Genomic DNA, 24,941 nt, shown 5'->3' on the forward strand with positions numbered 1-24,941 from the left:
AAATAATCCTGCAAGAAACGGTGTTAACCTGAACAGAGATGGAGATGCATGAGGACGCATTCAGTTTTGAACTGAGTTTGTGGCTACTAGAAAATTTAGGTGAATACCATCAGAGGCCTACTAGTCAGGAATTCAGCAGAAAAGTCTGGTCTGAAGGTAGGGACTTGCAGTCACAGTGATACAGGTGATATTTAACATCAAGTTGGAGGCAAAGTCATCTGTAAGAAGTGATGGGCCAAAACCATAAGCGACTCTTAAAAACTGAGAAGAAACTGAGGGTTGATGGGGGGTGGGAGGGAGGGGAAAGTGGGTGATGGGCATTGAGGAGGGCACCTGTTGGGATGAGCACTGGGTGTTGTATGGAAACCAGTTTGACAATAAATTTCATATTTAAAAATAAATAAATAAATACATACATAAATAAATAAATACATAAATAAATAAATAAAATTAAAAAAATAAAAAGAATTGATGGGCCAAAGGAATGGAGTGGTCAAGGTTTGATTGTATAGACCACCTGTGAAGAATGAAGGGAGATAGAATACGGAAGTCCCGAACAGAGTATTAAATTGGAAGTGCTGAATTTATACTTGATCCTTTATATAAGCTAGTTGGCCTCTATAGCCATGGAGGTTGAGTTTAACAGCTCTTTGCCCCCTCCATAGGGAAATGACACGAGAAGCAAGATTTGGAGGATGAAGGATGGGGACCAGTGTTTTAGACAAGTTTAGTGGAAAGTACCAAAGCTTCTAATATAGTAGAAGTTGAAAATATGAATGCCCAGAGTTTGATTAAAGAGTTATAGGAGCAGTGAGTTTTAATTCAGGTAGAAAAAAACAACAGATAAATAGAATCTGGCAAGTGGCAGTGGAAGAGGAAGGTGTGAGATATGACCCAATATCTAGCAAGCATACTAGAATTTACTCTTCTGAATGTGTGCTGCCCTCAGTGCCTAAAGTAATTTTGGGGGGAGGTTACACACGTATTCCCAAATTTTGGGCATTATCCCTCATCCCCAGTTTACAAGAAAATAAATTTCTTCTCTTGATACCAGTACATCATTTTGAACCAAAATGATATTGCTCGTCATTCCTTCTGGTCTGTATTTTCAGACTTGGCTTGTGTGCATTTCCAATTTGTTTCCACATATCCTTAGGTTGCCCTTTTCATCTATAGAGAAGTTGGAGGAAAGAATAAACATGATTCTGTAGGCAACTTTCCTGAATAGTCAGCAATCTTTTGAATATATATTTGCTATCATTAAAAATTATCTTGTGCATTTATGTTCATACTTGCACACCACGAATGCAAGGAATAGAAGCAAAAAAAAAAAAAGTGCCAATAACACCTATGTGAAAATAGGAGATAAATTTGATACCCCAGTCCTTCTGGGGATACCCAGAAGTGAACTTAAGTTTGAAAAAAGTGCAGAAAAGCTAACCGAGGAGTGCTATGAAAGCCGCATTGGAGTCTGTGGGTTGGGTCTACCCATAGAAGGGAGGTATTTTAGACTCTTGCAGAAGAAAGATGTGATGTAACTAACAACTGTAGGCCATTATTAGAGCAGCTGCATAGAAGAGCTGGCATCCCCAGCTCTGCTTTGTTACAAAGAAAAACACAAAGGCAGCAGAAGTTGAACTTGGCATGAAGAGAGAGAAAAAACTAAGTTTAAATCCCCCCACCCTGGTCACACTCTACCATCTAAAACCATAATAACATTATTTGTACATGATATATTTTAACTACTTTTCACTGACACCCTATTGGTATAGTGTATGCTTGAGAAGATTTTTGGCCACAGGTGCTATATCTGATTGAACTTAATGAATGAAAGGCTAGTTTTGCACCAAGAAAACAGACCACACAACAAGGAGGGTTTAAAACTTATTTTTCCAGTGAATGGTCTTAATGCCATAGTATACGGCAATGAGGATACCCATTCTTATCCTCAACTAGGAATATAACACACTCGGGAAGGTCATTTAAAAATGTTCATTGAACAAATGTTTGAAGTCTGTTAGTTTCTTTTCCCTCCAGGGAGAAGTTTCCTCACGAATAAAGTAGTAGAAATAATGACTTCATAAAGCCCAGGTATAAACTTCAAGTGAGATAACATGTATCAAATACTTGGCACACCACCTTTCATGGAAGTGATTAAAATGTCAATCCTTTCTTTCTGCCTTGAACAAACAGTGTGATCATCAATATGTAGCAACCCTACCTAAAAATAATTGAGACCACAGTCTGAAAACTGTTCTTAGAGGAAAGGATATTTTTTAATAACATTATATATCTAGACACATACATAGACTTACATGTACATATACATATATGCACACATACATATACCTGTATATGTATATTTACTCACCTGGAACCTTGAAAACCCCAAGAATCATCCGTGCTTGCTTCTTCTCTTTCTCTCATGCCTCACATCCAATCCTGTCACCTCTCTCCAGACAGTCCCACCCTTTGCTCCTTGTACTTGACCCAGGTGACAGTCTGGTCCAAGCCAGCGTCCATTTGTTTTCCCCTAAATTGAATAATTCAACTGCCTGCTCACATGTCTGCCTGTTTCCTTTATTCCCCAGTCTACGCTCCATCATGGCACAGCCACCATAGTGATCTTTTGAAAACATAAATCAGATCAAGTCACTCCCGTGCTCCAAAAGAAAAAAAAAAAAAAATCAAATGGCTTCATATTTCATTTGGGATAAAAACCCAACTCTTTACTGTGGCCTATGAGTTTCTCACAATCTGGTCCTGCCTACCTCCCTGAGCACTCACTATACTGGAAACTTACAAGACTTCTTTCTTTTCTCAACCATGCCAAATTCATTAATACCTCATGGCTTTTGCATTTGATTTTTCTGCCCGGAACACTTTTTCCTAGACTGTCTCAAGGCGGTTTCCTTTCACCATTCAAGTCTCAGCTCAAATGTCACCTACCCAGGAAAGCATTTCCTTGCCACTTACTCAAAGCCGCAAAGCTGTTCTCACCTCTTCTCAGCCCCACTCTGTCAAATAAGCCTGTTTAATTATATTAATAGAGTTTATCACTGTCATGAAAGTTTCCTGTTCATTTTCACAAAGGGAAAATAATTCTCCTTTTAAGTTATTAGTGTGATCTTATTTTTGCCTTTCTGAGAATAAATCTTGGCCCCTTTCTAGAATCATCCACCTGCTGATTAGGATTAATGCCAGTTAGGGTTGCACTAAGAAAGTCTTAGGTAACATTAAGCTTTTGAAATTCAAAAGGCACGCTTGGTCCTGAAAATGGATTATCTAAATTCTTCTATCTCTTTTAGCTTATAAAAGACCAGGTTTTTGTGGAAGAGATCAGAGAATTTTATGTATATAGGGAAGTCCAGAAAGAAGACAAAGACCAGGAAGTCTGCCCTTTTCTACCCGGTGGGGACTGTAGAAGGAAAGATGGAGGAGAGGAAGCCCCTCTTTCCCCCACTCGGGTCTCATCACAAGCTAAACACAGATAGTAACCATGGGGGCACAGCATAGCCCACTGTATGAGGCCCAGAACTATATAGTTATCCTGAGACCCTTTGCCTTCTACAAGGGTGCCGTGTAAAAACAGGACCTAGAACTCTGTAGGTCTGGCCAGGGAAGCTTATCAGAGGGAATTACCTTAGTAGGAAGCAGGTGGCTTTGTACTGAGTTCTGAAAAGCAGGTCTTAGCTACACATGGAAGGGATCATCATCAAACCCCAAAAGCCCCTAGTGCCAGCAGTAACCAAGAGGAACCTGAAGCATCGACGGAGGACTTAGGGCCTGTCTCAGCCCTAAGAGAGGACAGATAATGAGCTTCCCCCGCCATACACTTCTGCCCCAAACAACAAGCAAATAGCAACCAAGTAGTTATCTGGCCCTAGAGCTTTGACTCATCCTCCATTTTGGTCAGGGATAAAATTAGGAGAGAGGCTAAATGAGAATTTGAGCATTTTAGCCTAAGAGAGACTGAGCATTTTATAGAGCAATGGTTCTCATACTTGGTGATTGGTTTATCAGAACCATCTGGGGAGCTACTAAAGCCCACAGAGGCACAGGCTTCTGGAAGTGGAATGGAGCCTAGGCTTTGTATCATTTCCTATCACAGTCTGATACCCACCAAAATTTTAGAACCACTGTCCTGGAGGGACTGCTTACATTATTTGTTTGGATTAACTTTAAACTAGATGAGACTTTTGAAACGTCCCTCCCACTAACCAGTAGGTGGAAGCTCAAAGGAGATGAGATCAGCTACAGATGCATTTTTTTTTAATTTACACTTTTTCCACGTACATCCAAACTTTATGTTGAGTTCAATTATGTAATGTGCTCCATTTGTTTAATAAATTACTGTTATCCTCTTGCAATGAGAATACATGCTTCATGATGGAAGGGATCCTATCTTGTTTACTGCTGAACACCAGTGTCTAGCAGAAAGTAGTCAGTCAGATACTTGTTGAGAATCAATCAGTTGATTAACTGATTCACACATAGGCATTTAACAGAGAGAATTTTGTGTCAGGAGACACCTTATCTATGGATAAGGGAGAAGGTAGAGAAACAAGGCATTGAAACTCTGGCAAAAGCAGTAAAACCTTGGTTTGTGAGCATAACTGGTTCTGGAAACACTCTTGGAATCCAAAGCACTCATATATCAAAGCAAATTTCAAGAACCATTGGCTCAGTTGTGATCATGTGACGTCTGACATCACGCACTACTCGTGTTGCAAGACATTACTCATTTATCATGTTAACATTTATCAGAAACGTTTGCTCGTCTTGCGGAACACTCGCAGAACAAGTTACTCCCAATCCAAGGTTTTACTGTATTTTTCAAAAACAGCTAAAACCATCGAAAGAAGTAAATTACCTGCCCCTCTCAACTGGAAGGCTTACTTTGCATCCCAACATGTGGAAATACATCAGAATTGAGAGGTAAGGAACAAAGGGAGTCTGTAAAAATTTGACTCAAAGATTTAAGTAAGTAGGTGCTTAATGCTGGAGAGGCCTGACATGGTATGTCAGTCAGCTACCTGTAAAGTGATGTGACACAGTGAAATGTGTAGTTGGTGTTCAACAGTCCTTTTCTTCAATGACCTTTCTGATATCTAGCTTATCTGATTCAAATTTATTTTTTAAAGTAAATTTTGTTCCTTACTATAAAGTATAAATCTAATACATAACAGAAAACATCGAAGAAAAATATCCACGATCATACCACCTAGAGATCATCACTGTTAACCTAATTATTAGTAAGTATGAGTTTATATTAGGATCATGATTTTTGTCTTTGTGCTGTATCCTCAACATCTAGGAGTGCCTGGAACAGTGCTCAATAAATATTTGTTGAATGAGTTAACTAAGATATATAGGAAATATTTTTCTTCACAGTCACTATCCATTAGAATAAGAGGATCTCCCTTACTCCCTTTGATCCTTATGGACTCTCAAAAAGAAGAATATTCATTTGTGTATTTTCATTAGTTTTTCTTTACTTTCTTTGGCCTTGACTCGTGGATTGAATTTTTAAATATTTCTAGGCATACTTTAATCTTTCGACTATCCTTCCTAAATGCAAAACTGAGCACAGACTTTGAAAGAGACAGGCCAAGCAGAATATAGAAAAGGGCAACTTTCCAGATCTTGCGTTTTATGATCCATTTAGCAATCTGAGCATCCTCCTGAATTTTAAATAGTAGGGTTGGATAGTTGACTCATAGTCAGCTTGTCTTCTGGTGTGACGCCTGGCTTTCTCCCATCCCCCTTGAGAGAAGCCCCATTTGCTCTACGTGTTTTCCAGGATTGATGCATTGCTGGTGTTTTTCCTCCATCACGTCATATTTTCTTCTGCCTTTTTTCTTCCTTTTCTCAATGCATATCTACTTCCTTACTGAGGAAGTTTTATGTATCAAAACAAATTCATGTTACTTTTCATTATACCATTTTTAATGTAGTAACCAACAATTAAGTAAACAAAAAATCTTGGTTTTAAGTCTTTCAAAATTGAAAATACTCCAGCTCTTCTTCAATTTAGAATTTCCCTATAAATCATCTGAAGACAAATTGTTTTTGCTGGTTTCAACTGGGTCATGTGTCCTGTCTCTATGTACACTTTGATAACTCAACTGGGTCAAAAGAGAGGAAGAAAATCTCATAACTTAAAAATTCAAACTAAATATATCTTATAATAATAACAATTATATACCATATATTTTACTAGGTTTGAAAATGAGTGACTTTGTACTGTGTCAAGATAGCTAAGCCAGAAACAAAGTGTTTCCCAGGATTACCTTCTCTGTATGGTTCTGAGATAGACTTTGCCACAGAAGAAATCTGCCGAAGATCTGAAACGCAAAAGTGAGTAGCAGCCGTATTTATACTCTGGAGGTCATGTAAGACCAAGCCACTTTGGCAGCTCATGCACTGTTGCTGATCTGCCTGTCACCTACTTGTGAAAGGCAGGAGCCAGTCTCTGGTTCCTCCAGCTCCAGCCAGATTGAGCCTTCAACATCTGCAAATCCCAAGCCAGGTATACAGTATAAGGTTGCAGCTTATCCTGTAGGCCACCCATATGACAAAATTGGCAACCATGAAAGACAGACATGGGTTCCAGTTTGTCCTCATGAGTTCTGGTTTGTCATTACAAATTGTAGTTTTTCCTTAGGGATCTGAGTTTGTCTTCTTATGCCCATGTAGTTCTCGTTTTCCCCACTTTAGGACCATTTTTCCTTCCCAACTTAGTAGTTTAAAACAACAAACACTGGGGCGCCTGGGTAGCTCAGTTGGTTAAGCATCCAACTGTCGATTTTGGCTCAGGTCATGATCTCACAATTTGTAGGTTCAAGCTCTGAATAAGGCTCTGAGCTAACAGCACAGAGCTTGCTTGGGATTCTCTCTTTGCCCCTTCCCCCACTCATGCACTCTCTCTCTCAAAATAAATAAATAAAATATTAACAACAACAACAACAACAACAACAAACACTTCTTAACTCACAGTTTCTGTGAGTTAGGAATATGGGAGTTGTTTATCTGGCTACTCTGACTCATGGACTCTCACTAGGCTAACATCAAGGTGTAGGTCAGGGTTACAGTCTCATCTGGAGGAGAATCTGCTTCCAATTTCACTCCTGTGGTCTTTGGCAGGATTCAGTTCATCATGGGTTGTGGGACTGAGGGCCTCATTTTCTCACTGGCTGTTGGCCACATGGACCTTTCCATAAAGAAGCTCAGGTCATGGCAGCTGGTTTCCATCAGAGCAAGCAAATGGGAGAGCAAGAGGCAGTGAACAGGATAGAAGTAGAGTCACTCTGTAATCAGATTTTCGAAGTGATTTTTTATTTTATTCTTTTTGTTAGAAAGAATTCAGTAGGCTCAGTTAACACTCAAGAGGAGAGGACTATAAAAGGATATGAATGCCATAGTGGTGATCACTAAAAGCCATCTTTGAAGCTATCTACCTGGCCCTTTCAAATGGATCAAAGGCCTTCTGAGCATGTTAAGTATATGCTGTGCACACCCCCTCTTTTAAAAGAGAACTTTTAAGAATTATTTTCCCTGTAGCATCTTCACAGGAAAGATTTGTGAATATAGTATTTGTCTAATGGAGTGAATCAAAGTCTATACAGAGGAAATGCACAAAGTTTTTAAAGGAAACATATCAGCTTGGAATAAAGAGACAGAGACAGACAAATTGAAAAAAAAGTCAAGTCTACCACCAAATAGTTGCAGGCAAGCTAAGAAGTCTGCTCAGTTGCAAATACCAGCCATATTTTATGCAAAAGGAAGGATGACTCAAAAGGCAGAACCAGGATTCTACAAGACGAGGCCAAGAGCCATGGAGAACAACTCACCAGGAGTATTGGCTGAGCCCTAAGCAGAGAAAAGGTACCACGTGTCAGACCAGATTTCAGAATTCGATGGACCCGTAACTGCTTTGTGCCTCCCGTCTTCTCTCTGAATGCAAGTATCTGTTGGCTTATCCTTTGATGGTCTTAGTATTCAATGTTGGAAGTGTGCTGATAGATGGTTTGTTTACTTAGTTCACATACTTTTTGACCTAAAAGAATATATCCAAGGAATTACACCTGAGGAGCCTTATCCATACCGGAATGGATTTAGATGACAAGATCCTAGATCTTAAGCCTGTGCCTGATGCTGTAATGAAATTATATTTTTAGGGAGGCTCTTGGGAGGGAATGTGTTTATTTTGTGTATATAATAGTATAACTCACCTGGGACCAGAAAGTGGATTGTGTCAGGTTTTAAAATTGCTTGCAAATTCTTTAAAACTCTCTTCATTAAGAAGCGAAGTCTATGTTCCCTCTCATCAAATCTGAGTGGGCTTTGAGTGTTTCCACCAACAGAATATGTGACTCCAGGGATGGTTCATAAAAAAATATATAGCTTCTCCCTTGTTTCCTGGAATGCTTGCTCTTGAAACCCTAAGATTCCATGAAAGGAGTCTGACTAGTTTAAGCACACCACAATGTGAGGAATCCAAGCTGTGGAGAGGACATGTGCAGGCACTCTGGTCAGAAATCCTAGTCTTGAGTGTCCTCAGCCTAGGCTCCAGAGAGTGAGTAACAAGGCTTTAGGTGATTCTAGGTTCCGGCTATTGAAGTTACCCCAGTCTATGAGTCTTTCCCCCCGATGTCCCAGATATTGTGGTGCAGAGACAAGCCATCTTCTCTGTGTGTTTGAATTCCTGACCCACAGAATCTAGGATAATAATAAGACCGTTATTCTAAGCAACTAAATTGTGGTTGTTATATAGTCATAATAACTGGGACTAAGCTAGGAAAAACCACAACAGTGAAATTGTGAATGAAATGCACATGGAAGCCAATGTCTAGCTTTGAGGGCAATCAACAGTCAGTACGTTTATGATTACTTTAGAATCTTGTGTGAATTAGATAAAAGATGTAAATACCCCTAGCACAATGCCTAGCAATAAAGAACAAGGATTTATTATTATGCCAAAAGAAATATATGTATATATTTATTTCCAAATGGTTATTATCAGTGACCTACAAGTATTAATATTCTGGCCCAATACTCCAAAGCTTTACATGTATATCTCTGAGTTACAGATGAATAAAGATATGGTTTACTGTTCACACAAATCTGGGCAGAGCTAGAATTCAAACCCAGATCTTTTTAACTTCAAAACTCTTACTTTTCATCATTATATTCTTCTCCCTCCAGACATTTTCACATTTAGAGAAAATATTCAGAAACTACACTTGTGAAAAGTTGGCCCCAAAGAGAAGAGCCTCAAGAATGAAAACTTAACCTTGCATTTGGAAAAGAGAGAACAAGAATGATTTAATGATCAGGAATACGATGGGCTGTATTTTCTAAGAATATATATACACATATATGTCCTTAATTCATAAAAAATTAGAGTTTAGAAATGTAGGTGAGCTGTTAATAAAGCACTTCATTTTGGTGAGGATTAATTCTTCATCTTTACTTCATGATTTAAAAGAAGAAGATAAATACTGATTTTAATTGGAACAATTGTACATACAGATTATCAATGATACATAGGGTCAAGACTAAATGGTTATTAAGTCCCCTTTGATTCTAACAGAGACGGTAACAGTAGCTCCCACCTATGCAGCATTGATTATTTCACAGATATCAGCAAAGGACTCTTTGGGTGTCTTTGTTAAGGCCTGAAACAGGCCTCTAAAGTAGGTACCACTTTACCATGCCTTCTTCTACAGGTGAGAAAGCTAGTGCTCTACTCAAAGTAGTGAACTCAGTTTCCCAAGGTCACCCAGCTAGGAAACAGTGGAATTATTGGGATAATATGATGGTTCATTTCTTCGTCTTTATAAAGTACTGTAAAGGAAACAAAATAAAATCAAATGTGGAGATTGTATACTGATATGGCCAATCACAGGCAAAATAAAACTGTAGTACTCTCAGTTGGTTTTTATTGTATGTATGTAAGTCTTTTTTGAATTACAACTATTGATCTCCTTTGAGAATATTAATTATTATTATAACTATATAATTCTAATATCCATCCAATGCATAAATTTTCTACATTTATAGGTGGGCAATTTAAAAATATATACATGAAAAACATACAATGCTTACAAACCAAATGCAAATAAAAATCTCTTAAAAATCTTAGAAATTCATTAAGCAGGTTATGTTGATCCTATTAAAAATGCTTTGTCTATGTACAATACATAATCTTTAAAAATACTACTCCAGGAAACAAAAATTCTTTGGTTCAGCAAAAGGATTCTCTAAATGTGGAAATTCAGTTTGTTAAGGATGCACCTTCTTGGGTTGGGCCTCACTTAACTGGTTTGACTTTTCAGGAAGCATATAGCTGACTCTTTCTGAATGCTGAAAATATGGGTGGAGAGTGGGTAGAGGTTGCTTTTCCCATAGAACATTAGCGTGTGAAAATATAACCAGAAGCTTGAATAATGCAGGAACTTAGATGTTATTTTTACTCTGCCAGATCAAAAAGATACAGAGAAAGTCTGCTTCCCATCCATTTGGTAGGATTTTGGTCGATACATAAAAACATTCTCTAGTAAACTTCTTAGGCACTGGCATCCAATGCCATTGAAACTAGTCTATTCATCATCTGGAAGGTTGTGAGAAGACAGAAGGGCACATCCTGGATGTCCCTTTTACTTAAGTCCTATGACTTCCCGAGGTGCTTGCCTACCTCAAAAATCTAAAATTATAAACACATCCATGACTCAAATCTCCTTAAAAAGTTATTGATGCAACAGTGATTACAGTGCATCAACATTAGTCAATGGGACTTTCATTAAAAATTAACTGTGGTTATTCTATACTCTTGATTGATTAACAGCAACATTCATAGAACTGGCCAAAATATCTCAGGGTTTCAGAGTCAGCAACCTGACCCATTAGAAATTATTCTCCTCCATATTTAATGAGAAGAAAAAGCCTTCACGATTTTGTGCCTGTGCGTTTTCTACTTTGATTGGGAAAATATTTAGCATATAAGATAAAACCTTTCCAAAGGCCCATCACCTGATCACACATTATAACTACTTTTAACAAGGCTTTTGAAAAGCCTCTGAGGTATCACAGCTGGTCACAGGAGAATGAAAAATATTTTTTGCTTTATTTTTTCCAAGTTCCCCAATGGAATATAATTACTGGCTGGATGAATTAACTCATTTATGTTAGGAAGTGGTACCACTAATACTTAAACTTGCCTTTCCCAGACCAGCACCAGAAACATGTTAACATGTTTTTAGGTGGAATGCAGGTGAAAATCAAGAGCTTGTATGGACTACAAAGATTTCTGCAAACCACGACTTTGAGATGCCGTAATGCTTACATGGAATTGCTGTCACAGGGGAAGCCTTCTAAAGCTCACCCCTGTTCTTCCTTCCATTTGCGTGACTTAGTTGCTCAAAGGCAAGACACTTTTTAAACCTTATTAGGATTCAAAGGAGACAAGTATGATTGGGATGGAGCAACAGATTGCAGAGAAAATGGTGCCCCATCAGCACAACTGGTTCAGACTGTGGAGAGGGGAATAGGATAGCCTTCAGCATTTGAGAAAAGCGAAGAATAGAATACATGAATAATTCACAGCATCTAAATGAGACATTATAATTCAGAACCACCTTCATAGCCACATCGTCCACCCAGCTCATGGCCAGGGATTCCTCTTCCCTAATGGTCTTCCAAAAGATATGATAATACTCCAAAGAGAGAAATGATCACTACTGGGTTATTGGTCCTTACACTCTTCTTCTGTATGTATCGGCAGTAATCATCTTTTCTTCTGTCAGAAGTCTTTATCCCAGCCTGACAGTTCATCTGGAGGCACACCCTTTTCAGGGGGATACTTGTCAAAGTAGCTGTGGTCTGTGGGTCCACTGAGCTAATAGAGGAAGAATTAAACCAAAGGTGAGGAGAACGTTGACTGAGCAAGCTATTATATACAGGTAATGCTTCTTATATTTGAACAACGATTTTATACTGCAACCACTGGTAAGTTACATGTAAGGAAAAGATGACCATTTATCATTAAAAAATTTTTTTTACATTTATTTATTTTTGATAGAGAGAGACAGAGCACAAGTGGGGGAGGCGCAGAGAGAGGAGACACAGAATCCAAAGCAGGCTCCAGGCTCTGAGCTGTCAGCACAGAGCCCGATGCGGGGCTCAAACCCATGAACCGCGAGATCGTGACCTGAGCCGAAGTTGGACGCTCACCCAACTGAGCCACCCAGGCACCCCTACCAATTATCATTTTTGAGCCTCAATGGATCTGGTCACTGCACTACATTCAATAGAAGCTTCCTGGCCTGAGGAGGTACATCCAAAGGAAAAAGTGGTAGAAATTATAACTTTTTTTTTTCAGATTGAAAAACATTTTAACAGCAAATATTTTTAAAAAATCAAAATTTGCCACTTTTAAATACTTTTTCCACTTTATAAAAGTGGATTTTTATACGGTTAATTGACCCATATAAAGTTTCCAGAATGTCAAAGGGCCAATTTAAAATATGACTGACCCTGTTCAAAGAGTGAAATGATTCTGGAATTAAACTATTTTGCAAATCAGATGGTTTTCAATTATTTGCTTGCAAACAAAATTTAAAAGTACACAACTGGACTCTCAGCTGATAAATCAGTACAAATACTACTTATGGAAGGTCACAATGTGTTTTTAGAGGAGGTTGGAGATCACTCGTAAGGTATTCAAAGCAACACTGCTAATATAAAACCTTCCATTCCTACTTATCTATGTGAACACAGCTCTTAGCATTTATATCCATATAATTTTAAATATTTTTTGTATTTATTTATTTTTGAGAAAGAGATAAATAGAGAGAAAGAGAGAGCACAAGCAGGGGACGGGCAGACAGACAGGGAGACACAGAATCCAAAACAGGCTCCAGGCTCTGAGCTGTCAGCACAGAACCCCATGCGGGGCTTGAACTCATGAGCAGTGAGATCATGACCTGAGCCAAAGTCAGACGTTTAACCAACTGAGCCACCCAATATAATTTTAAAAAGAAATAGAATTGATGTGGACCCTGAACCCATTCCCATTCTTTTATTATTATTGTTATTTTTATTATTATTATTTAATTTCAGAGAGAGAGAGACACAGCATGAGTGGGAGAGAGGGGCAGAGAGAGAGAGAGAGAATCTTGAGCCCAGTGAGCCCGATCCCATGACTCGGGCAAAATCAAGAGTTGGACGCTCAACCTACTGAGCCATGCAGGCACCCCCTGATCCCATTTTTTTAATAAGTGACATTTCTCTCTTTTCAGGAAATATTTGTTAAATACTTACTTTAAAATTTTATAACATATTTCTGTTGATTGATACTCAATGCTATAAAAATGTAATTATAACTGAATCCACAAGAAATATTTATGTTGTCACAGAAATTTCTGTTTTTTCACAGGGATTTTAAAATTTAGAAAACTATAGTTCAAAGGCATTTAAAGAATACTCAAATACTGGCAAGCATAGGAATACTTTTACATAAATAATTTTTTTTAGGGAAAATAAGATGGGATATAAAAATATAAATTCAGGGAGAAAAAAGAATTATGTAATATTGCTGTCAGTATTTTTTATTTTTTAAGTATATTTTTTTACTTCGAGAGACAGAGACAGAGACAGAGACAGAGACAGACAGAGAGAGAAAGAGCATAAGGTGGGGTAGGGGGGAGAGGGGCAGAAATAGAGAATCCCAAGCCGGTTCTGAGCTGTCAGCGCAGAGCCCAAGGCGGGGCTCCATCTCAGGAACCATGAGATCATGACCTGAGCCAAAATCAAGAGTCAGATGTTTAACCCACTGAGCCACCCAGGCGCCCCGCTGTCTGTATTTTTTAAGTGGCTGATGGGCATCAAATCTCACTGGTATTTAGATCACATTGCATATATTTAAAGGAGGAATGTTTTACTTCAAAATGTCAATATTTACAACAAACTAGAAATCACATCCTTCACAATAATTTAAGCATGTGATGAAAACACTGAGATGTCAATCTAAAAATGTACGAGGGAGTCACAGATCTTTAAAATTCCAGTAACGAGAACACCGCATAGAGCCTGTAGGGTGTTGACCTAGATCATTCCTGAGTCATTCTTCCCCTTGCAAGTTAGCAGATGATCTGCTTTCTCTAGAGCTGGGCTGTCCAACCAGCCACAGGTGGTGACTGAGCACGTGGAAGGTGGCTAGTTCAAAGTGAGATTGCTGTAACTGTAAAATCCACTTGGGATTTCAAAAACAGTATGGAAAAATGAACGTGACATCTCATTAAAATTTTATATTGATGACACATCAAAACGGCAAGTTTTTAATACGCTGTAGTGATTAAAATTAATTTCACCCATTTCTTTTTCCTATGGCTAACTAGAAAATTTTAAATAATACGTATGATTCATATTATATACTTCTAGAGCCCTTTGTCAGTCTGACCAACACCAACGACATGGGGACTTAGATTTATATGTAACTGGTTCCTGAGAATTGAGCTAATCGCCATCAAATAAGAAATGCTACTACTTAGTCCCTATAATCACAACTGCTGTGACATTTTCACTGACTTTTAAAAACCGATTAAAAAATCTAAACTGTGGCACACACGAAGACACCCCTATTCTGCTTATAAAAACAGAAACTACGACAAATGGAGTAGAGTAGATACCATACCTCTCTTTGTAAAGGTGATGGAAGGTTCCGCGCTTTCAGGCCCTCCCAATTAAAACCATTTAACCACCTGAGAAGTAAAAACAGTACAGAGGAATATTACTCGCCAGATCAACTCTTAACATATCAAGGTGTCTGTCAGTCCATTCTGTTGCCCTCGCCCCACCCACGACAGTGCAGCTGCAAGTGGCCGGTGGAAAAATGCATGTCTGTCTAGTAGTCTGCTGTCACATTAAATCCATGCCCACTAACCTCAAGGGGGCAGTTAATGCTGCCCAGCAACTGGTCTAGATTTCCCTGTTGTCCCACCCATTGTCACACTCCCCTAGACTCATAATTCATACTTGGCCCTCCCTCCTCAAACTTCCAGAAACCTTCCCCACCTCCATCCTCACTCCCAAATGGTGACCTGGCTTCCTGTTTCACTGAAAAAAACTGAGTTGCCACAATCCCCTACCAGCATAACTGCCTGCCTGTCCACATCCGCGTGCTTGCATCCCTGGTGCACCAGGGTTAACTCGGTAAGCTCAGCTCAGCTCCTCCACCGGGTACTTGATCCTGGAGACGTCTCTATTCAGAAGCATGTATCTGCCATTGTCCTCTCTCTTGAATCTTTAATGTCTACCTGCTAGATCGTTCCCATCAGTATGGGGGCATTTTATTTCTCCCAACGACAAAAACACCTTCCCTTTGTTTTTAAATTTTATTTATTTATTTTGAGACAGAGAGAGAGACAGAGACAGAGACAGCACAGGAGGGGCAGAGAGAGAGACAGAGAGAGCGAGAGAGAGAGAGAGAGAGAGAGAGAGAGTCCCAAGCAGGCTCCACACTGTCAGCATAGAGCCCAACGTGGGGCTCAAACTCACGAATCCTGAAATAATGACCTGAGCCAATATCAAGAGTCAGACGCTTAACCAACTGAGCCACCCAGGCACCCCCAAAATGCCCTCCCTTGACCTGAGTGCCCATCCAACTTTCACTTTATTTTTCTCCCCCGACCACAGGAAAACTCCTTGGAAGAATGATCTAATCCCTCTACTTACCAATTTTCTCCTGACTGCACCTGTATTTCTCCTGAATGCAATCAGCATTCACCCCCTTCACTCCTGTGAACTCTTCAATTCTCAGTTTTTGTCTTACTTAACCTATGAGCATTCGCCATGGTTCATCACTCAGGCTTCCTGAAATACTGTTTTCACTTGGCTTCCAAGACATGTTATTCTCCTACCTTTTTGGGTGCTGTCCCTCCTTTCCCACTGCTCTTTCCAAAGGAAATCGGTGTGCTCCAGGGCTCAGTCCTTGAACCTTCTTTTTTCAACTACCCTCGTTTCCTGGGTAAACTCATTCAGTCTTATAGCTTTGGACAGCATTTATACACTGGTTAACCATTTCTATTTCCAATCAAGAGCTCTCCATTGCTTCCCAGGCTAATAGCTACAGCTGCTATTCCCCATCTCCTAAGTAGGTGTCTAACCTGCATCTAGCATGTAGCAGGCCCACACTGGAGGTCCAAATGTTCCCCCAACGAGCTGGCCTCAACTCTTCCAGTTGCTCCAACCAAAGACCTTGGACTTATCCTTTCTCTCATCTCTACCTCAGTCCAAATGCAAATCTTGTCAGTGTTACCTTCAAAATATATCTGAATTCAGAATGTGAAAAATTCTCATCACCTTCACTCTACCAGCATGGGCCAAGCCATTACTATTCCTCACCTGTATTATTGCAATAACTTCCCAAGAGGTCTTCCTGCTTTTGTCCACAGGAAATCACTGAGCAGCAAGTGTGATCATTTAAAACATAAGTCACATCACGTCAGACCTTTGTTCAACCCCCCCTCTCCAATGCTTCCCATTTTGCTCAGTGTGAAAGGCCAAGACTTCACTGTAACCCCTAAGGCCTTGCACACCACCCTTTCCACCACCACCCCATACCCCACCTCACCACCGTCCTACTTTCCTTCCTCTCTTCTTCCTCGTTCTTCCAACAAGGCAGAGATGCTCCCACTTGCAGACCTTTGCACTCAAAACTAGATGGTTCTTTCCCCAGATCTGCATGTGGTTTGTTCCCTCAACACTGTCAGGTCTTTTCTCAAAGATCATTTTCTTAGTGAGGTCTTCTTTGACCATCCAATGTAACATCTCACCTCCATGCCCCCCCACCCCACTTCCTATCCTCCTTCCTGCTTTAGTTCTCTGCTATTTGATGTATCTGCCATCTACTTTACTTAGCTATCCTGTTCATCCTATCTTCCCCGCTAGGATGCTAGCTCCATGAGGACAAGAATTTTCATCTGTTTGCTTTCCTTCTGTGTCCCTGACACTAGGAGCAAGACTAGTCATCAAACCAGGCTCAATAAATGTTTGCTGAATGACTGAATGACTCTTCAAGAGAAGACACTTATGCATAACCTCTTCCTATCATGTCTTAGAATATCATTCCACCTTGGTGGTGCTCTTGGTGATTTGTATACAAAAAGCTCCAAGATAAAAAGGTATTTTACAATAATCTGTAATGAGGTTAAGCTGATAGCCAGATGAAGTTTCTTTTTATTTATTGCTTCCACATCATTAATCTAAAAATAAAATTATCTGGGGGTGCCTGGGTGGCTCAGTCAGTTAAGTGTACAACTTTGGCTCAGGTCATGATCTCATGGTTCATGAGTTTGAGCCCTGCATTAAGCTCTGTGCTGTCAGCCTCCCTCTCCAGATCCTCTGCCTCCCTCTCACTCTTCCCCTCCCCTGCTTTTGCTCTCTCCCAATCTCTCTCTCTCTCTCTCAAAAGTAAATAAAAACATTAAAAAAAGAAGAAGAAGAAAATAAATAAATAAATAAATAAATAAATAAATAAATAAATAAATGTAATGATCTGGTCTTTAGGACACATATCAAACTTGGTGGGTTGGAAATGCAACAGTAGAAGTAAGGAGGCCTTGCTTCTCTTGGATGTAAATAATGTATTCTGTCTCTCGGAATCTTATAAGGAACATGTAATAATACTCTTCCATACCCACTGATCTTTTCTATTGAAAAGCTCGCCAGCACAATTTATGGAAAATCAGTTTGGTCCCAGGCATCAAAAACAAACAAACAAACAAACAAACAAACAAAGGTCCTGCTTTTAGGATATTTATATTTTGGTAGGAGTTTACAAGGGAATAAACAAAACAAATAAACAATACTAATACTTAATTTCAGATACTAGTAAGGACTAAGAAGATAAAAGGGAATAACGTGGTGGCGGGTAACTGAGGATGTTAGGACCGGCTGGAATTAAGAGAGGGGAGATCCATGGGAAAACTCGTGGCAAGGCCCTAAATGAAAGGAAGTGATGGAAATGAGCTGAGGGGTGGTGAATGGAGAGGAAACTAGAACAAAAAATAAGGTATCTGAGAACTGGCCAGAGGCCAGGCCACGTAAGTCTTGTAGAACATAGTATGGAATCAGGATTTTATTCTTAATGGGAAGCCATTAGAAAGTTCTAAGCAAGGGGCACCTGGATGGCTCAGTCAGTGAAGCGTCCGACTCTTGATCTTGGCTCAGGTCATGATCTCACGGTTTGTGAGTTTTGGCCCTGCATCAGGCCCCATGCACCGACAGTGCAGAGCCTGCCTGGGATTCTCTCACTACCTCTCTCTCTGCTCCCGATCCCCACTTGCTTTCTCTCTCAGAATAAATTAAAAAAGCAAACTTAACAAAATGTGTCAAATCGAAGTAGGAAGAGGAAAAAAGTCACTCTCAGTGACATCACACTGTCAGTGAGAAGCCTGCTTGGGATTCTCTTGCTCCTTTACTCTATGTCACTCCCCCGCTCGTGTCTCTCTCTCTCTCTCTCTCTCTCTCTCTCTCTCTCAGAATAAATAAACTTAAAAAAAGATTTAAAAAAGGAAGAAGAAAAAAAAGAAAGTTCTAAGGAAATGACGGAATCTAAGCACACTTCCAAAGGATAATTCTGGCTGCTGTGTGGAGCATGACCACAGGGGGCCGTGATGCGGCAGGGCCTTGGTAGAGATGTGAGGCTGAAGGTTGGGTGATTTTGGGAGGCTGTCCCACTCCTGTCTGTGAGCCATGCCAGAAGTTATGTTGTTCCATCTTTTTTTTTTTTTTTTAATGTTCATTTATTTATTTTTGAGTGAGAGAGAATGTGAACTGGGGAGGGGCAGAGACGGAGGGAGACAGAGAATCCCAAGCAGGCTTCACTGACAGCACAGAGCCTGACACGGGGCTAGAACTCACAAATGGTGAGATCATGACCTGAGCCAAAATCAAGAGTGGGATGTTTAACTGACTAAGCCACCCAGGCTCCCTATGCTCTTCCATCTTTTCTAATCTCTTCCCACCCCTGGAGTTGGTCTTCATTCAGTCTCTGGCTTCCCCATTCCAAGTCTAAGCTTAGCAAGACAACAAGTACTATAAATAGAGGGAAGGCTCTGGTACATTCCATTTCAGATGCCATTCTTAACCGAAAGGGCCATTTTAGTGAAAGCTGTTGAGACACTAATCAAAGAGTGAAAGTCAGACAGCAGCCCCAACTGTATGGCTTCCTCTGTTCTTGCTACAAAACCACAGAAGTCCTCTCCTTGATCCACCCATCAGCTTCTTTGCATAGACTGAGGCTCCGTTTTTAGGGATTTCTAGGTGCACAGTTATGTGGATTCTTTTCTTTTGCCACCAGATATTGCCACACTTTCTTTTAACATATTTTACAGTGCTCTCTACCCAGAAGCTACTCCATAAATATTAATAAAAATCACTGCTGTTACTCTACCGAATCAAAGAGCCTATACATTTTTCGCTGAGTACTTGTTACAATTTGACTTATGGCAATATTTACTTAACATGAGTGGCCATTCACTTAACACTTGGCCTTTTGACACCAACCACATTTTAAGTAATGCCAGTGCCAGCATGCATTCATGTGGGAAAAATATTCACCAAAAAAATATTAGCAGCAATGGCACATAAATTGCTTCTTCATTTTTAGAAGCCTCGTAGAAGCTATTCTTTGAAAGTAATTTTTGTGGCTAGACCTATTAAGGGTAACATTAAGACACCTGAAACAAATTATTCCCCCATATAGCAGGAAAGATTTAATTGCACCCTACAAATATATTATCCCTCTTTTCAGATAGGTGTTGGGAGACGTGATCGGTGCCTAGTTTATAAGTTAGCTCAGAAATAGGGGAAGGAGGCACTCTGATTATTTTTAGTTCAGGTGACTTAACTCAGAATGGACAACCAACAACAGGCCATGTTAAACTGTATTGTTTTTAAATACAAACTTAAAATGAATGGTTCTCTAAGAAAAAAGCATATGTTTTACTTTAGAGAAGAGTGGGAAAATCTGATGGCAAATTTCAGAAAGATATTCTTTTTAAGTCCAAGAATATACTGAGTAGGGAAGCTCTAAGCCTTGGAGACATGTGGAAGGTTTTAGAACCCTCCTACTTGAAGGCAGGGAGAGATCTCTTTTTCAGGTCCCCCTTGCCTCAGCTTTGTATCATAAGAAGCACTACAAAAATCAGATGAAATGATGTCTTTGAGCTCCTGGGGCTCACTGAACGGCACTGTGTAGATTTGGTACATCTCATTACTGACCTCTATCACATGTGCGGCACTCTGACTGTACCCTAATGCGGCAAAGAACATCCTGCCTGTTAAGAAGAGTGGGTAAATTAATCCCCACAGGGAAGCAAATTCAAAATTCTTCATTACCACGCTGACGTGAGAAAAGCCTTTAGTATCAATTTGTATGTGCATCCAATCACAATTTGACAGCCACATTTAAATGAGCCTCAGGTAAATAAGAAATAAAAGATAAAACCAGAGCCTGTTAACCCAACCATCCCAGAGCAAAACTGAAGACGCTTCTTTAATGAGAGAAAGGAGGACAATAATATTGGAAGAATGACTTTAACTGACAGGACACTTGTTTGCCTAATATGAATAGCGGGCTTATGTGTCATTTTATAATGAGAACAGAAATTGTGATAACAGCATGGAGAAAGAAAGATAAATTGGAATCTAAGACAAATAAGGAGCTTGACACGGAGGGCAATCCAAAGGATCACAAAGAACAATAAAATACCAAAAGCATTTTGATGTCTCTAAATGCGCAGAGGAGTCTGTATCATCCTCCCTCCCTCCTAACACACCCTTAAGGCAAGGCCCAATATGAATTTACAATGTTGAATACATGGCTTTATTTCAAGTAAGTTCATGAATAGATGGAGCAGGGCTGGCAGCAGGGGATTTTTTTTTTATTTTGAAGCTGCACCACTACTGTTAAAGCAAAATGAATAGTGTTTCTATTCAGAAGCTTCTCTCCCTTTATTTCCATGCTGCATTTATGTGCCTCTGCTTCAGTACAAAAAAAAAAAAAAAAAAAAAAAAAAAAAAAAAAATCCAGATAGGAATGAAATACTGAGAGGTGTTTTCATTTCTGAACAGAAAACACTTTAGCGAGTTCACATGTTTTCAATGATGAAATTCTCAAATTTAGTTTTTCTTTTATCAATAGTACTATCAACAGGCGATATTTTATATCTGTATACCATGAGGAAAATTAAAACATCTTGAGGACTGCAGGATTTAGCTAGGCATCAATTTAAAAAAAAATCTGGGGGCACATGGGTGGCTCAGTCAGTTGAGCGTCTGACTCTTGATTTCAGTTCAGGTCATGATCCCAGGGTCATGGAATTGAGCCCCAAATGGGGCTCCACGCTAAGCACAGAGTCTGCTTAAGATTCTCTCTCTCTCTCTCTCTCTCTCTCTCTCTCTCTTTCTCTCTGTCTCCCTCTGCCCTCTCCCCTGCTTGCGTTCTCTCTCTAAAAAAAAAAAAAAAAAAAAAAAATCTGAAAGGCTTTAACTCCTCATATGCAACCACATCAAAGAGGATAACTCATGCAAGTTACCAATGGTTCTAAAGACCACCTTTAAAAATCCACAGAGCCAAAGAGATGCATATTAGATTATTGTATAAGGCTAAAACACTGTTTGAGGTTTTGTGGAAATCAACGCACTTTACCCCAAAAGTAAAATACAACACTAGGCTTCAAAATTTGGAGAGCTAGTCAGAAGAAAATTATATTTAAAATAAATAGATATTATTACTAAAACTAAAAAAAAAAAACACTATTTAACAGTTGATTTCTCTTTAATATTGACAACAGAGATTATATTGTAATTTACTCATAAATCAAAAGTCAAAATTAAAAATTAACTCGTCTATAGAATCCAAGTTGATATGAAAAAAAATAAGAATAGCAGTGTATAAAAAGCTAAGTCACTATAACTTAAAGACGTGATTTTGTCACTTGTTTTAGAACTTCATCCATTCTTGATGTGAATTTCCAACAGTAAAGAAATGAGACTGATTATTGTAACTGCACCTAGTAAAACACAAATTAAAAAGAAAACCACGAAAAAGGAAAAACTGAGCATCCTTAAAGGGACCCTTGTAACCTACTGAGAGAAGCTTCATTTTTTTTTTTCTATAATTTTTTTTTTTCTGGCAGAGAATTAGCTATGTACCTGTGTCTCTTAATGTCATTGATTCCATTCTTCAGATTTCCAAGTCTCTCCGTTGGATTTTGCCTAAAAAAAAAAAAAAAAAAATTGTTTTTTGAAAAGGCAATTTATAGTCATTATGCCTCAGTGAATTTTAAATTAAAATTTAACATTTTTTATATATATATTTGTTCATTCATTATTCAACAATATCCACAGACTAGGCAGCTGAGTAAAGGGAGATGAAAACCACACGCCCTTTTCTGGCATGTGTGTATGTATATAGACGTACGTACCCCAGTGCTCTAAATGAGCTATGAATAAATGCTTAAAAGAACAGGAGGATGCTGTCTTACCAACTTTGCTAAGAAACCAGAGAAAGCTTTCGAGAATCATTTACATCTGAGCTGGAATCTTAGAAACATGCAGAAATTTGTCAGCAGCCTACAGTTAGGTTTCACATCCTAAATTTACTCAATGGTAATGATTTAAAATAAAAAAAAGTTCAAATATGAAAAAAAAAGAAAACAGTGACAAAATAAAGTGAAAACACAAAGTCCAGAAGTCTTCTGTTCTCCAATAAATTATTTTTAAGGGTAAACAGAAATTTAGAATAATTTAAAATAAGGCTAGGGAAGTACTGTTTTTTAAAATGAAGGCTGAGAGGGCTTTTAGGAACATTTCATCATCACCACTGATTTTCTCTCAAAATAACAAGGTGGTAAGTTGATAATCCTTTATTAAACTAAGGTTCATTTTGCCCTTTAACAGATAAAGGCGGTTCTCAAAGATGAGCTGAAAAATGTGGATCTCTTTTAAACTGGAAGTAGGTACTATGATTCTGAAACATGAAGTAAACTCAAATTCCCAGTACAAAACAGAAAATGACTTTCTTTAAATATGATTTAGCTACATAGAAAAGTACAAAAAGTAAACCTATACCTAATTTTAAAATGCATGGAAACAGAAATGAGAACACTTCACACATTCCCCAGGAACTAGGGCTTTTAATTCTCATTCTCACCTGCAAAGCCTGCGAATCAAATCCTCAGGCCTTCTTGTTATCTTTCTGGGAAAATCCATTTTTTCAATTCCTTTGAGAATCAAATTGTAGGTCATCATTTGGTCAATCCCGGAAAAGGGAGGGCTGAAGAAAAGCCAAAACATGACACTAGGACCAACGTCTCAGATCCATTTACAACTGAGTTTCTTTTCTTTTCCTCCCATCCACCGTCCCCCATTCTTTCTCCTTTGACATTGAATAAAAAGTATATGTATATATGCAGGAAAATAGTTTCATTAGTTTCACATCACTTAACAAATTACACACATACACAAGAGATAATTTGTCAGATGGTGATGATAGTCACTAAAAAGAAAAATAAAGGAGGAGACAGAGTGACAGAGAGAGGTGTGATTTTCTTAGACCCAGTGGATAGGAAAAGCCTCTTTCGTAAGTTGACAATTGAGCGGCGGTATCAGTGGAGAGAGGGAGGAATGAGCCACACTTGTTATCTGCAGGCAAAAGACTGCAGGGTAACAGGTACAAAGGCCGTGAGTTAGGTGGGACCTGGGATGTTCTGGGAACAGTGAGGGCAGGGTTGCTGGCAGAATGAGTAAGCAGGGAGGTGGGGAGTAGAAGAGATGGGGGCCGTATCATGTGAAGCTAGTGGATGATGGTAAGGGCCTCAGGATACGTTCTGAGTCAGATGATGGAGTTTACAGCAGTCAGAGTAAGCTTTAAAAAAAAAAAGTGTCAAAAATGACCCGTGACAGCGCTGGTGGTAGGGGAAGTAAGGCCCAATAGTCTGAACTAAGGATGGCAGAAGTGAAGGTGGTGAGATGTGGTTGGATTCTGGATCTATTTAGATGGTAAAGCCAACAGGAATTGCTAATGGGGTGAGTGTGGTGTGCGGGAGAAAAAAAGGATTCAAGAATGATGCTAGTGTTTCGACCTATGGAATGGCTAGCGTTCACCAAGAGAAGAAAAGCTGGAGTGGGGGCCAGAGATGGGGGTGCAGGGGTACAGAGCAGGTTATGAAATATCCAAATAGAGTTATGTTGTAGATGTCCAAATAGGCTAAGCAGGCAGCTGAATTTAGGAGTCTGGCATTCAGGAAACAGGTCAGAGCTGGAGGTATGATTCTGGGGCATCATCAGATGATATTTCCGGCTTGATGATACCAACTGAGAAGTGAGTAGACAGAAAAGGGATCAAGGACTGAAGCGGCCTGATGCTGAGAGGGCTGGAGGATAAGGGTCCAGCAATGAAGACTGAGGTAGAGCCACCAGTGTGAGAAAAGAAATGAGAGAAAGGGAGGTCCCAGAAGCCACGTGAAGAGAATATTTCAAGGAAAGTGTTCCTGAGGTGAGTAAGAAAGCATTGAGAATTGGCCATTGAATTTGGATAACAGAAAAAGCAAAGACGACTTTCATGAACTAGCCTGCCAATATCTTGGCCATGCTTGAGAAATTTTGCTGCTGAGAGTTCCCACTCTTAGTAATAAACCTGAAGTTAGGTTGGTGCACAAAGTGTGCAACAGAAGTCTGTGTTTTGCTTATAAAGAAAATGAGGGATGAAACAAAAGGTATCACTGTGTTTTCAATACTTATGTATTTACAGCTATGTTGTGTCTGTTGTGTTTTGGTTTGTTTCAGTTCTTTTCTCATTTTCATTTACCTTCTGACTCTAGGGTTCGGGTCATTTAAAATGAACATTTCTCTTGCCCTACCCTGAAAACCTT

General features: G+C 39.3%; 1 protein-coding gene across 6 annotated transcripts in view; it reads right to left on the reverse strand.

Annotated features, from left to right (window-relative positions):
* Positions 1 to 8,997: 8,997 nt before the first annotated feature.
* Positions 8,998 to 24,941, reverse strand: part of PRKG2 (protein kinase cGMP-dependent 2) — a 104,778-nt gene continuing 88,834 nt past the window's right edge. For 3 of the 6 annotated variants that reach the window (XM_060654780.3, XM_060654785.3, XM_060654784.3), the window contains 4 exons: positions 23,222 to 23,344; positions 22,222 to 22,284; positions 14,696 to 14,762; positions 9,862 to 11,899 (listed from right to left, as the gene is read on the reverse strand). In XM_060654780.3, coding sequence (XP_060510763.1) covers positions 11,804 to 11,899; positions 14,696 to 14,762; positions 22,222 to 22,284; positions 23,222 to 23,344 — 349 coding nt within the window. In that variant the 3' untranslated portion in view covers positions 9,862 to 11,803. The other 3 variants (XM_060654781.3, XM_060654786.3, XM_060654782.3) reach the window with 3 other exon arrangements.

This window comes from Panthera onca, chromosome B1 (assembly GCF_046562875.1).
Source record: "Panthera onca isolate mPanOnc1 chromosome B1, mPanOnc1 haplotype 2, whole genome shotgun sequence".
In the NCBI taxonomy this organism is placed as follows: domain Eukaryota; kingdom Metazoa; phylum Chordata; class Mammalia; order Carnivora; family Felidae; genus Panthera; species Panthera onca.